The 14,825-nt window shown below is 42.8% G+C and overlaps 1 protein-coding gene across 1 annotated transcript in view; it reads right to left on the reverse strand.

Moving 5' to 3' along the window:
- Positions 1–1,702: 1,702 nt before the first annotated feature.
- Positions 1,703–14,825, reverse strand: part of SCUBE2 (signal peptide, CUB domain, EGF-like 2) — a gene marked incomplete at its 5' end in the record, with an annotated part of 36,790 nt that continues 23,667 nt past the window's right edge. The window contains 6 exons of the mRNA XM_010086572.1: positions 1,703–2,364; positions 3,135–3,214; positions 4,305–4,457; positions 5,053–5,250; positions 6,450–6,611; positions 9,206–9,373. Of these exons, the coding sequence (XP_010084874.1) occupies positions 2,212–2,364; positions 3,135–3,214; positions 4,305–4,457; positions 5,053–5,250; positions 6,450–6,611; positions 9,206–9,373 (914 nt within the window). The remainder of the gene's footprint in view (positions 2,365–3,134; positions 3,215–4,304; positions 4,458–5,052; positions 5,251–6,449; positions 6,612–9,205; positions 9,374–14,825) is intronic.

Below are 14,825 nucleotides of genomic sequence, written 5' to 3' on the forward strand. Positions count from 1 at the left end.
GCAAGCCTTCCTCACCACCTTTCCTCTTGCTTTGGCATCCCCTAGCCATTCCTCTTACAGACCACACGGCCTCATACCTTCTTCCAGATAACCTCTGTCCTCCCTCCCCTCGCAGATGGCAGGGACGCTGTTCAGGACAAAGCACACCAGCCAGGAATGTACGAGGAGCCAGGCTCATTCCCCTCTCTTCTGCTCATTCACCCCCTGCCTCCCTCCTCCCCTTGCTGCTGGCCTGGGATGGGCACTCACCCCTCACTGCCTGCCACAGAAACCCACCAGCAGCGCTGGGGCTGGAGCAGGAGCCCAGCGCAGCCAGCCAGGGACAGTTCTCCCTCTTGGCACCAACACAAGCCATCTTCCTCCTCTGCCCAGACCACTACAATTCTTTCTGGGCAGCAGCAAGAGGAACACAGCGTCACACCAGCACACCCTGAGAGGCTCTGCTCCCCCCTAAGGCCACTACCCCTTCCCACCACACCACGGCCGAGACGTGTCCGCACCCCATGACAGGCTGTGCTGCCTCACGTGCCCCAGAGCAGGGCTGCCACGGCACCACAGCTCAGCCAGGCTGCCTTCGGTAGCATTCATTTGTTCCTAACAGCGCAGGGAAGAGATTCAGGCCCTGGCTCTCAATGGGAGTTTCATCTGTCACGCTGTGGACATGGTACTATTCACATACAACAGTTAAATACCACACACCAATGCAATGAAACCCAGGGAGATCTGACTCCATGCCCCAGGAAAGGGAGCATTCATCCTGGCTGCACTGTGAAATTTCAGGATCTTTCCGAAGGGGGCACACGGAGGAACTCCAGCACCCACTGCACCACTCGGCACTGCCAGTGGCTGAAAGACAGAGGCCATAACTCCACCTCTAACGGGAGGGACTGCGGCCATCTCCCTTCAGGACAGAAGGCCCAGAAAGTACATTACACTGGGGAGACGGTTTGCGTGGCCAGACGACAGTGATGCAATGTAAGTGTGTACAGAAAAGCACTGAGACAAAAACATTTTGATTAACAGCTCTCCCTACAGGCCCTTTCAGAATAGCCTTCTCTTGGATAAGAAACACAACCTAAAGAAAAGGAGCCAGAGTCTGGGAATCCTGAACAGCATTTTGCAGTAGAAAATGTTAGCGGCCACACTCCAGTTGAGGAATATCTTGCTACATCTACATCTCTCCAGCAAGACAGGGAAAGCACCCCTTCTCTGCTCAACAAGGTCATTGCAAGCTGCCCACAAAAGATAAAGACTATAAGGACTGAGGATCATATAAGAACCTTATACAGGTTTAAACAGTGATGTACAAGAGTGTAACCTATGCAAAACCTGCATTTAAAATGGGGCTTGTGTGTTCAACTGCAGGTACTCAGAGGACAGGATTTTATACTAATGTCCCAGGCCTATGCATAGTGAGAGAGCACTGGGATTTAGCAAAGAATCTGTTCTGTTGTAACATTCACAGTCAGCCCATGATGGAAGTGTCCAGCGGATCAGGGTCTGTTTTCCATTACTGTGCTGGCCTGGTTTTATTGTGGTATCACTCCACTTAAACCAATAGGTCATTAGCATGAACAGAGTGTGATCCAGACCCAAAGCATTCAAGCTAATATTCAACCCTTTGGTTATTCCTCCATATCCCTCATACAACATATAGTTCAGAGAAAAATTACACCTTGTGCAATTCTTGGACTCACTGGTTTGAACTAAAACTATTTCAATCTTAGCTCTGAATTTTCTCCATAGCAAAAAGTTAAGAGAGACATCAATCTTGATGTCACCTTCAGCAACACCAAACATGAACCCAGCTTTGTTGAGGTAACATGCATTAATGGCAGCCCAGAATTCATCCCAAACCACACTACTTATCCTGTCTGTCGTCATTAGCTTTTAGAGTTACTGATGAAGCAACAGGGCAGAGCTCTACAAACTTCTGCTTGGCACCATTCAGTTACAGAAATTATGGTCAGTCTCCAATTCAGAGACCCATAAAGTATCCTTGGTACCCAAAAGGTATTATCTGGAAAGGAATCAAAATTCTGTTCACCAAAATATTTATATTAGCTGAGAAAGCCAAACTCTGCCAAGAATGGAGCTGGCAAGCTTCCCTGGAGTTTCTCTGCCGATGTGTAAAACACAGAAAGCAGCCCCACCTACCACAACCCCTCTGTGCATGCCCAGGGCTGGTTAGTTTTTTAAGTACAGTGCCAACTATTTGTAAGGCCTCAAAAATCTGGAAACTTTAGAGCGCAACAGCCGAATGAAGGATCTTGGGAACATCTCTCTTGACTCTTGGGCTGTGTACTTGAAGTAGTTCTGTGGATGCGCCAACACGTCAAACAATGCTTTTATCAGTTTCTTGTCCTAGAAAAAGGAAAGCAGATTTTACAGTAATTCCACAGAGGAGTTAGGCTAAGTATCACCAAAGCTTAATTACTGATTAACTCATAAAAGATTACAGGCATTTTACTTGTCAAGTACCAATCTTTCAGAAGCTCAGAAAGTAGTGGAGCAAGGCTGACATTCAGGCCCCAGGGAAGTCCCTGGAATTTCACACTTATCAGAAGTGGCACTAGGATTTCTCACCTCCTCATACTTCCAAGAGCAGCAAACCAAAAAATAAAAAACCCCAAACCATAAAACAAATACTGGAACTGATATCCAGCAAAAGAAAGGTTTACTTGGGATGACATCCACTCAGTCTCCTAACCAAGATCAGAGAAGTGAAATCCACTAAGAGATTTTTTTTTTTTTTTTTTTTTTGCCCAGGGAGGAAAAGCCCTTGCTATCTACAGGCTATAAGTAGCAACACTAAGTACTTCTACAAGGGATTAAATCCCATGTTGCCCAGTTTGCTCCACTAATTCCTTCCAGCATAGCCTGTGTGAGGCTCCGGGGCTATCATCACCACAGGTTTCCCTAGCAGGTCTGATCCACCTTTAATCCCCCCGGACAAAGGATCTCATAGCTATTGCTCTGCACAATCAGGATGTGCTGATTCACCTTACTTCCCTCAACTAGCATGTCTCTAGTGCACCAAGGAGCAGATCTGATGCAGAGCAGGAGGCAACCTCATTGGCACAAAATAGAGTCCTTTTCAATCAAAATCAACATGTTTGGAGGAAGGAATATACCTTAAGTATTTCTTGATGATTTTCAGATGCATAAAGTCTACCATCCCGAACGATGTCTTCTATTAGTTCTTGGTAATCCTCTATGGGGAATGCACAAAAGAGTTATTTGCAGATTCACTTCACTTACATACTCAATACCTCCCTTGGTTACACACATAAGCCCTACCCCCAAAAGAAGCAGTGGTACTTGGCCCTCATATTAGCAGTCAGAAAATATTCCAAACACTCTTCTGTAAAGAAACTACAAATACTGTTTGCTATTAAAAGTGTACTCAGCTGAACTGCTCAGCATCAGTCAAAAGCAAAATAAATCATAATGCACCTAGGATTGTACTGCATACTGCAACCAAGTTGGCTGCTTCAAACCATCTGCGCTGCAGAAACTTATCTGTAAATGCCCACAACCTGTTACTGACCTCTTTCTACAGCAAGAAGGGAAAAAAAAAAAAAAAAAAAGAGGTAAGAGGAAGCTTTCTTCAAAGGGAAACCTCCTGGTCAACCAAATCTTGAAATGCTTCAGAAGGAGAGGTCTCCCCCGAAAAATTAGTTATCTGCTGTTGATGAAACTCTGCAGACCACAGTGAGGACGACTTCTTCACAATTAATCCAGTGTGAACAGAAACATGCATACCATTTTCACATCACTTCTACTGAAGTGCAGAGCTTCAGCTCCAGGTTCACTCCTGGTGACTCTGACAAGGATAGGGTGAAACTCTTGCCCCTCAAGCTTCCTTTCAGTATAGATATTTTGCTATCTGGTACTAGATTACAGATGGTAACAGCAACAAGATAAATCAGAGGCACTTGGGCTCTGCCCAGTTTCTAACTGGGGGCACTCTGCTGCCACCTGAAGCAACCCAGAACTGGGAAGGCACAAAAATGCATAAAACCCAGACTGTGGATCCGAGCTCTGCGTTTTGCAGGTCGGAGCCCAGAATCACAGCTCTTTATGTGGAAGACTGGACATATGGTGGCACTGAAGACCACAGTGCAATGCAGAATTCCTTAAACTGGCTGTAAATGAAAACAGCTACTGGAAGTAGTCTTATAGTGACACTGCTGAGAGCACTGGGTTATCCTGCTGCTTATCAGGGTCAAGAAGCACACAAGGAGTTCTAACTGCTGCAGCTGCACTAGTCCACATACACTTAGCTGCTCACATCCGCTTACCATCATATGTTACATAAGGAACTTGGAATCCTTTGGCACTGTTCCCTTCATTCGACTTGAACTGGATCCACAACTTCTTAGACCTAGAAGTGAAAGCTATAGGGCGTTCGTAGGTTTGACAGGTTTCATACGTGGTCACTGAGTTGGAAGAAGCTTTCAAAGAAAACACACAATAGACAGTTACCTGACAATGCTTCATACTAATGAACAATTAAAAAATAGGTTAAATTACGGTGACAAGAAAAGCTTGCTGGTGTTAAGAAAACTCCTCAAAATGTGGCAGGCCATCAGTGGATGGCAGGCCATCAGTGAATGATTTCTTGGTTGAGGAATATTTTCCCTTTTCCTAAAAAAACAGTCTACTGTTTGAAGGACATGCCCACCCTCGAAACTGAAGCTGTTTATTCACAGATCAGGCACCTGTAGGGACTAGCAAGCATATTCTCTTTCCTGACACAGCCTAGAACTGCATAGCATAATTAATGACTACAGTGAATCATCTATCCCTTCTTAACAATATTTCTCTCAGAATTCACTGACGCATCAAAGTCTTGCACCCTAGTTTCACCTGAACCTATGGAGCAGCTTTAGCAAATATGATTTTTCAATTGTCATTTAAATAAATTTCTACTCTTAAGTAGAGGTCAGCCAAGCTACACGTAGTTTATGTAAACAGCAATGCATGCGAGAAACCTGTGTTGCACACTGAGATAGATATCATATGCCTCAGTAGGTATTTCAGACTTACAGCTTTTTCGCATCACCAGGTAGTCTCCACACTCATCTTCTATGGGCAGAAATATTTCTGGAACCACAATCAGAATACGGCGCTTTGGTGGTGGGTTAATATTCCAGGTACACTCAGTGTTTGCAGGATAGTCCCCAGGGTAGTTTGGTGATTCAATATATCCAGTGTAATCTCCCAGTTCACCTCCACACTGCCTATCTGAAAAAGTAACATAGTACGGAGAGCGAGGCAAAGTGAGGCCATCCTTCAGGTCTCTCTATGGTCACCATCAGAAACAGTACACGGGTGACACACAACCTTTTCCATTTGCATCTGATGCCAGTATAGTTCTCTTTGCCAGTTTAACTTCACACCACTGCCTGCTTCTGCTTTTCAGTTTTAATCAATGTTGAGACATAAAAATACAGACTAGTCTCTGTTAACACAGCAGGTGCCATCGACCAAGCCACAGCTGAACGACAAGGCAGTTGTAAGAGGACATAAAATGGTAAAGCAAGGATGTTCCATTTGCTTGTAGCAGACAGAATGTTTTCATAGAAGTATCAGTTGAAGTCTAAGTGGAGCCTGAGGTGCTCAGCTCAGGCACTATGCCTGCAGCAGCACAAAACACGGAGCATAGCAGGCTCTTTCTCTGCTCAGATCAACATTGCTGGCAGCAAGAGAGGGTGAACTCCCGTGCAGGATGCTTTGCCTGTGCTCCCCAACTCCTTGTGGCCACAAGGGTCTGGGCACTACAGCACCCTAACAGCGATGTGTGGGTGTGACATGCCCGTGGAACAGATTCTTTTCCATTCTGGAGTTCCCAGAAACATATTTCTACGTATGTATGCGTATTTATGGCTGTGTGTATGTAAGTGTCTCCACAGGTTCCTCAGAGGAATCACCTCTCTGCCTTCTATTTTCCCTTTTTAATTTACCCTCAGCTTCCCACACTACAGCTACCATAATCTAGAACAGTGTCTCTCTTTGTAATTGCATCTTTCAAAGATGGTTATTAAGAATAAAAGGTTACTAGAGCTATTAAGTTTCGTGAACCAGCTTCAATTTCTTTTAATAGAAGGGAAAGAAATCAGGGTGCCAAGAAGACAAACTCTGTCTGCTATATCATCGGAGAAAAGATTTAATAGCAAGACCCAGAGTGACCCAGAACCAACTGGCAAGACACTTACCTTAACAAGAGGGATGGAACCAGTCTGCAGAAATGGTCACTCATGGACCTCAGTAAGCCATGTGGGATGAGATGCAGGCAGGCAGCAAAAGAGGAGCAACACCACTGCCTTCTCTCCAAACTCCCTGGAGCAAAGCTAAATCTTGCCCTTAGGGCCACTCTGAATATTAATGCTCAGACCAGTCTTTTCATTTGTAACAGATCATCAAAACCATCTTGCTATACTTACTTTTGCACTGCGTTATATTTGTTGACCCATCAAAATCAGTAGTGGTGTTTCCAGGGCATGCAATGCAGTAATTTTGTCCAAACTCAGGCTGGTATGTCCCAACTGTGCAGCGAATACACCGATGAGTTGTGGTATTATAAAAATGGCCAGGTGAACACTGAACTGGAGAGTAAATAAATATGCAGCATGGTTAAAAAAGTGTCAGTAGCACATTAGTATGTGACTATGCATTTTTATAGGATTTATTATAATTTCAACAACTGAAATGCCACATTAACTATGAGGATAATAAAGCAAAGGTAATTGAACAGATTTTAGTTTATCAGGTCACTTTGTGCAAGTTCAGAAATCCCAAATGCAACATTACAGATCAGCTCTGTGTGGAAGCAGCAATAAAAGATATGGAGGAGGGAGTATAATCACCGTGATATTGTAAGCAGGATAACAGGTAGAACAGTTACCAAATGGTCTAACCACTGACTTTTGACTTGGAAGATGAACTGTATGTGGCAATACTAACTAAACCTTTCTTTCTTGCCAGCTTATGCCAAGCAGCACACACACTGCTGCTGCATCCTAGCATACCCCTGTGATCAGCTCGCCACAAGCAGAGGTGAAAGACTTCGGCCCTCTGCAAGCGGCACATTGCATCAATATTAGTGACTAAACAAGTACGTTGCCTTCTCTCATGATCACACACTATCTTGCAACAACAGGCCATGAGTCAGGGTACAGCCACCTCGACCAGATCTGCTGCTACTTTCATTCATCATGTCACACAAATCGTCATGTTAGCTAGACACATAAGCTATAGCCCTTGGGGCTTGCTGAGAGTACCTCCTGCATCACCAAAGTGAGACCCCATTCTGACATACCAACTCTTTCATACACATAACAGATTTAATGGAAGTTTTAGACAAGAGATAGACAGACACGGGGGAAAAAATCCTTTCTAGCAGACTTGTATCTTTTTTCCTAGATCCTTGGATGCTGACAGGAAGATTTTCTTCTCTCATTGCAATCTGAGGATACAGGACTCCAAACAACTTTGCTTACGTCTCTAATATACTTCATTTGATTTTGCTTAGCTATTCCACATCTATGCCCATCATCATCTGTACTGAAACCTGACAGAAAGCAGTCAAGAGCATCAGCCATATATTATCTTCGGTCTTAACTCTATCACCACCTTGCTTACTTTTCCTTGCCCTTTTTCTTTGTGAGACAAAAAAAAAAAAAAATCAAATCTTTTGCTATTTCTTTTACCTCATTTGGCAAGTTTACCTCTCTCAGCTCAACATCAAAATAATTTACTACCTTGCCTTTCAAATGCAGTTTTCTGTGCTGCACAGTCCCTTTTTTCTATTCCTTTCAAGCTCTGCTTACTCCCAAATAACTCTAGTCTTGCTGAGCTTTGTAAGATAGCTCAGCCTGGAGTCCTTCCCTACATGCTATATTCCCCAATCCAAATGCTTCAGATGCAAGTTCCAAATAGTTCTTGCATCTGTGATTCCATGTCTCATGTGGCCTCTTCCACATGCAAATCCTTGAGCTCTTCATTCCAGTAAATACAAAAAATTCCTTTAATCTCCACTCTGATTTGAAAACTGAACCTCATTTATAGATCTGTTTTTGTTTACATTAACGAAAACTGAAATCAGGTCCTCTTATCTTGATCCAAGGTTTTTAACATTGCTGTTTAGTGCTTTAACTTTGCAAAATTAAGTATGAAACAACAGCATTTGTGGATTCAGTGCTTCTTCACCAAAAAAAAATAATCTATTAGCTATCACATTATTACCAGTAATATTAATTCTTCAACCATACTGCAAGATTCTTCTATTATGTTGCAATTCTCAATAGTAAACATGTCTCAACTGACACTAGCAAGCTCTCTAAATTGAAACCACTACCAAATGTTTGCATCAGGACCTTATTTCTATCCCTCATTTCCACTCTACAGCAGTAGATTTTCTATTAACACTTTTTCTTCAGGTGATTTTGATACAAGTGATGTTCTTTTACCCATGCGTTAAGACACTGAGCAAACCATTTTACTGATTAACATTTCATCTCTCTCCATGGACCCATTTTTATCAGTATTTTCAAAGATAACTTCATAGCTGTCTTTCAGCTGTTTACATTTTAGATAACTAAGACTCTAATGAAATTCCTTAATTTTTAAAGATACAATCCCCACCTGATTTTCACTGCTGTGAGAAAGCCTTGGGAGCTGATCGCACGTGAGCTCCACTGTGATCGAGTTCAGAGGGCTGTCTGAGGTAGTGCAGGGTTAAGCTGAACGCCAGCTTTTTAGGTATATCCCAAGGCATCCAAGACAGTTTCTCATACTGAACAGGAAGAAACTATTTTCTGACTTATCCTGCAATTCCCTCTTTCACATTCTCATGTTGCTGCTGTGTTTAAACCCAAAATGTCAATAACGCATACTGGTCTTGATTTTTCTCTTGAGACTTTTATCCCCCTGCTGTTCCTCTTCACAGATCAATGACTTCACTAACCAACTTCTATGTATCTCCCAACCCCTTCTCAAGGCTCGCATAAAAACCAGTTATGAAAAGAACTGAGGCTTTATTGAGTTTCCTCGCAGTCAGGCCAGGCCAGCCAACTGTGAGAGCCCAGGAAGGAGAGCTCCTTGACAGGAGAAGGACCTTTCTCTGAATGCCCCACTTGTAGCAGCAGCAGTGACTTTTGCCTCAGAGCAATGCAGTTCATCAAATAAATCTTGACCTTACCTTTGGTCTCACAGTCCTGAAACAAGGAGGCGCTGCTATGTCTGGTGGTGAGACCCCCTCCGCAGGGAAAGCAGGACACTCGCCCGGGTTCAGGCTGGTATGTTCCAAGGGGACATGGCACACAGGGTTTGAAGCCGTCAGGAGAATATTCGCCTGGTGAGCACTGATCTAGAAGAGGAAGAACACACTTGCTTCCACCAGTACATCACGGGTGAAGGTGTTAGTGAGCCTGCCCAGGACCTGGAACCGCCCGGTGAAACTGCTCTGCTCTTCACCTGGGCAGTGGGAGCCAGGGTTTCAGAGCTGCACGCTAGTGACAGGCAGAACTTCATACATGCAATGGGCCCTGTAAAACTGAACAGACACTGATAACCTCTGGTGCTGGTGAGCTCTTCTGTGAGATGGAATGGATTTCATGCATTGTGGCAAGGCTAGACTGGACACGAGGCCTGTGCAGCACTCTGGTCATCTGTAAGTGCAATCGTGTCGTGATTATCTCCTCTTTCTATCTGAAGAACTCTTGGACTCCTCCCAAATGAAATTATTTAGTACTGAACTTAAGATGGCAAAAACATACTTCCAGATTTCTCTAAGTACTTTAATCTTAATATTACTGAATATTCATACTTCATAACCATTGTTGTTACTGAATTGTGTGAAAACGTGAAGTGCAACAAGTAATTGTGCAAATTCACTAAACTAACATTATGCGTGCCTCAAAGACTTTTAAAGCAGAAATATTACTGCCATTCCTCTGATACTGGATCTTGGACAGCGATTATCTGTGCACTGGGTTAATGTGTTCTGTACGGTGCACAGATAGCCCCAACTCAATCCAACTGATTTTACTGAAACATACACCTCAGTATTATCTAACAAGCCCAGCACTATTTACGGGTATCTTTGAAAAATTCTGGTTTTCAAACTTTACACAAAAGAACTGGCTTCAGTGCCAGTATTTAATAATTACCCTGCTATGGAAAGGCACAAAATACTGTTGCAGTTGTTCAGCTGTGCTGAAAAATTCTGTCCTTTTAAAGACCTGTTACGATAATAAACTGTTAGTTTTAGTTTATAGCTCCAATAAATCACTCAGTGAATAGCTGTTTTGTTAGGAAGTTAAATTGGCCTTGGCTTCATTTCAGGTTATATGACTAACAACAAGCAAGGCATTAACTACCGGTCACGATCAATGATGAAGAATTTTGTTTATGGCTGATACATTGAGTGGAATAGCGAATGTTCCTCCTCAGCTTAAAATAAAATACAGCAGGTTAAGCAATGCTCTGTAGCTTATCAATGAAAGCTAGTGAGAAAGTCTTAGCTCTTGGGTCTAACTTTTTCCACCACATATCACTTCTGCTCTCATAAGGACACACATTCATTTGCTCCCACACTTTCCAAGCCTTTCTTCATTTTATAAACATTCCTACAGAACACTCATCTCTGTACTCTTTGTGCAACTCAACAAACATGAATGAATTAAGGCTTTCATTGCAGCACTCCTAATAAGGTAAGGAAAGAGCACTATTTACTATTTCATGACCAGGAAAGACAATCAAGGTTAGTAAAGGTGATTTTGAGAAGTGGGTACTGACTTCAGAAACCCAGAAGCAATGGAAATACCAGGGCAAATCTCCTTCCCTCAAAAAAGCCACTCTCTGCTCAGAAATCACATCACTATCACAGCCCCAGCAGGCGGAGTGGCCTTCCATGACACAGCAGGCGAGGAGAACACCAGTTGCTTTTACAGGGGAGGTCATGGTTTCTGAAGCAGCAGAAGTGGCATGCCGCCTGGCACTGGAGAGACCAGACCTGGGTGGACAGGCCTACGAGGGTGTTCTACACATACTCATATCTGACGTTACTACATGCAATAACGAGCCTTATTCTTCAGTGTGTTAAGCACCCATGCTGAATTTGAAAACACTAAGACTTGAAAAAAGCAAGCAACTCTGGATTAAGTTTATAAAGTATGTAAAACACAGACACTGGGAAAATTAAGTTTTAAATATTGCACTGTCGAGAAAAATACATAACCCTATCTTTCCCCCACCATGAGTTCTGAGATGCACCAAACACGTCAAGCCTTAATAGAGCCTATTATGTGCATATGGGAAAAGAGGTTAATACATCCAGATACAGATTTAGCTATTTATGGTCTAACGACTACTCATTATTCAATGCAAATATTAAAATTACTCCAAGTGATACCCAAGATTTAATGCCTCAAGCTCTTAAATATTTCACTTTCTTCAATGACTACATCAAACCAAGCTTTTCAAAGTGGTACAAGCGTCCAGATAATTTGATCCACAAACACATTCCCTGTAAACTGCTCCCAGTTCCTTCCCATTTTCCACCTAGAGATGTTCCAAACACAGCCACTCATCTGACCCTACTGGAGCACACAGCAAGGGTAAAGATTAAAGCCTGTTCAGAAGCTCACAGCACTCACCAGGGCCCAATTTAGCATAACAAACAGACTTGGTGTTAGGTTCAATTATAGTAACGTTAATTATAAGGCCATTATGTCACCACAGAAATCATCCCATGGAAATCCATAGGACTGCGCATGAAATTAGGGTGACACAGATGAAACCTCTCTAAAAAAAACCCCAAACAAAACCAAACCAAAAACAACAACACAAACCTCAGAAACACCTCTAAGTGTTCAAACCTCTCCTGTCATGTGTTTAAATTAAACCAGAAAAGTTTACAAGCCTCATTTCACAGAACTAGAGACTGCATGGTCCTACCTAACACATGGGAAATACCCAGCTGAAACAAGATCTGAAGATTTGCAAATAATAACATTAAATCAGAATTCCACTGGCTGGCTTTGCTTTTTTTTCCAAAAACCTGATTGTTTTTCTCCAAATGAACAAAAAACCCAATTGCCTCTAGTGGACTTCATTTCTGCAGCCATTCTTTTTTTGTCTTCAATACCCACTAAAAACCAGGACTTGAATCTCATGCAGCTGTTTTAAAGACAAAAAAATATGTGAAAGCCTTTCTGATGCAAAAACAAGAAGAAAAGAAGGAGGGGGTGGAAGAGGGGCCCACAGGGAGCCAGGATTAACAGTTACAAAGACATTTAAAGGCTCTTCTCCTCTTTTCAGCATGTTAGCCATTGAGCATTTGCTCTCATAGACAAATGCTGTAGTATCTCAGTGGCTGAGAAGGTGAACCTCATAAAGGAGGTCATGATCCACCAATTCACCATTTTCTTAAGAATGATGCCTTGGCTTTATAAGGAAAATCACCAACAACTGATGCAAATTGATTCTGAAACAGCATCCTTTAACTTATTCTGTTTTAGTGGTTCACACGTTTAGGTCACATGAGATGCTTATGCATCCTAAGGATTTATGTCTTAAATCTATGATTGCCAGAGGAAGCAGGTTAGCAGAAAAATAGCACTCTTTCTCCCATTTGATAATTCACCTCTTCTTGTCAGATTTTTATAAATTTGTAAAAAAACAAAGAGGAACATACAATTCTCTGTTGTGTAACACAACTATTAATTGTAACAACTGGAACAGCAGGCAGCACTTTGCTTTTGTCTTTAAATATCTCTCTTATACTTTTATAATGCTAGTATCATACCACACCTAAACTTTGAGATATGGTTCACAGTTTTGTATGAAATTTTAATATTTTATTTGCATCCTCTATGCTAAGGGGATAAAACTGCTGAATTCCGAGCAATTAAACACATCAATACCTCCCCCACAAGATAAAGCTGCTCAGCATTTATATCAGAGCAGTGCCTATATCAGTGCTGCTCATGCTTGCTGTTCTCTGAAGTGACAGTTCTCTGGATTAATCCACTTGTGACTACCATGCAGCAAGGGCATGCTCACATGTCCTTTTATGCATCAATTTCAGGGAATGGTACTTTTCATTGGCTCCTTCCATCTCTTACAGCATTTGTGTATCCAACACAAAAATTACCAACGGGTACTTTCAGCTCCATGGGAAGTGATCAAGGTATGACAGAGTTTTAAGCAATGGAAACAGCAGCTAAATGGCTTGTTGTTTCTCCCTCAGTGGAAAGTGCCTGAGGGTAAAAGGGTCCCAACAGATATCAACCTCTCTATCAATGTGGAGGCTTCTGGTAAATCCGTTTCTGATAAGGAAGTGCTAGTATTTGAACTGTTGGTCTTCGGCTGTTAAATCTGTCCTAAGCCTAGCTCATACTGGAGAACAAATACTTGTAGCCAAGTTAGTGAATTCAACTGCATTCTCCTCAACGTAGCATTTCCAGCATCCTCAGATGGGTCATCCAGCCTTGAAACACTGTCATTCAAATATGCACGTTTTTTACCGTAAGATTTACTTCAGTGTGGAAGGATCACACTGCTGCTACAAGAATGCAGTTCTCTGGGGAGGCTGCTGAAGGTTCCATTTCACTGTGTGCATTTCCTGTGACACACATTAGTAGAGACCTGCTGCTGGTTGGTCCTTGGCAGTGATTCACAGGACTTCATGGAACTAATCAATGTGAGCCAATCCTAAATATGGCTATTCATTGATACAGAGCTCACACACAACAAGGGAGACAAATGCACCACTTTAACCTCTAAAGCATCAGAAAATCCCCAATAGAACCACATGTTAAACAGCAGACTCGAAATAAAACACACTGCCCCTCAGAATCAGCAGTGAATTCACCTCTACCATCAACAGCTGTTCTAAGAACAGCAGACATACACACACAACCATTCAGCATATTAAGAATGAAGAAATACTTGGAAATCATATCTAATCTCTTCCTGGTGCCTTTCTGAAGCTTTTATTCTGTGCTGTACCCCACTGCGGACAGTAGGAGTTAAGACAGGAAAAATCAGGAAACATTCTACCCCACCGTAAGCGTGAAACCAGATGAAGTCTAGCTGACTGCTGCAATTGCAGGCCAGTCACCCGAGACAAAAGCTGTCAGAGCAGGAGCTGGACTTTCCCTCTTAGGCTGCTCAGATACAACCAACATTTCAGACAGTGCCGTGCCAGGAGAAGTCTACCACAGGAAGAGGACCAGTACAAGACTGTCTGAATCAGTAAAACTGTATCTAACCTAGTCATTCTCCAAGTATGTTGTTTAAAAAAATGACCACATCCACCACCTGCACTGAATCCATCTGCTGACCTGGTATCTCTTGCAATGGAGTCACTTCATCCCCAGAATCAGGAGCACATCTAGAAAAGCAGGGCCCCAAATCCTGTCCAAGTTCTCAGAAGCTCTGTAAAACCATCAGATCAAAACACAACAAACAAAACCCCCTGACTCTCCCACACACATCCCCGAGCTAGCTTCTTCCTCTTCTTCCACACTGTTGCCACTCCATTCTCTTCTCCCCCATCTATTTCTTAGCTCCTGACCGGCAGTCAAAGCAGCAGCAGCCCCCAGCGCTGCCTTTACCATACATGCTGGGACAATCGGCTTTCTCTAAGGAAATGAGGCGTGTGTAACAACACTGCCTCTGTGTGTACGTCCCCTCAGCAACCAGTGAACTTTCTGTCCAATTTCCAGCAATTTGATACAGGATGCAGAGAGGTTTCAAAGGTACCAAGTTTCTGTACGTTTAATGTAAATAAAGCGGGGAACGTGGAAGTGAAG

Source organism: Pterocles gutturalis, unplaced genomic scaffold (assembly GCF_000699245.1).
Source record: "Pterocles gutturalis isolate BGI_N339 unplaced genomic scaffold, ASM69924v1 scaffold11546, whole genome shotgun sequence".
In the NCBI taxonomy this organism is placed as follows: Eukaryota; Metazoa; Chordata; class Aves; order Pterocliformes; family Pteroclidae; genus Pterocles; species Pterocles gutturalis.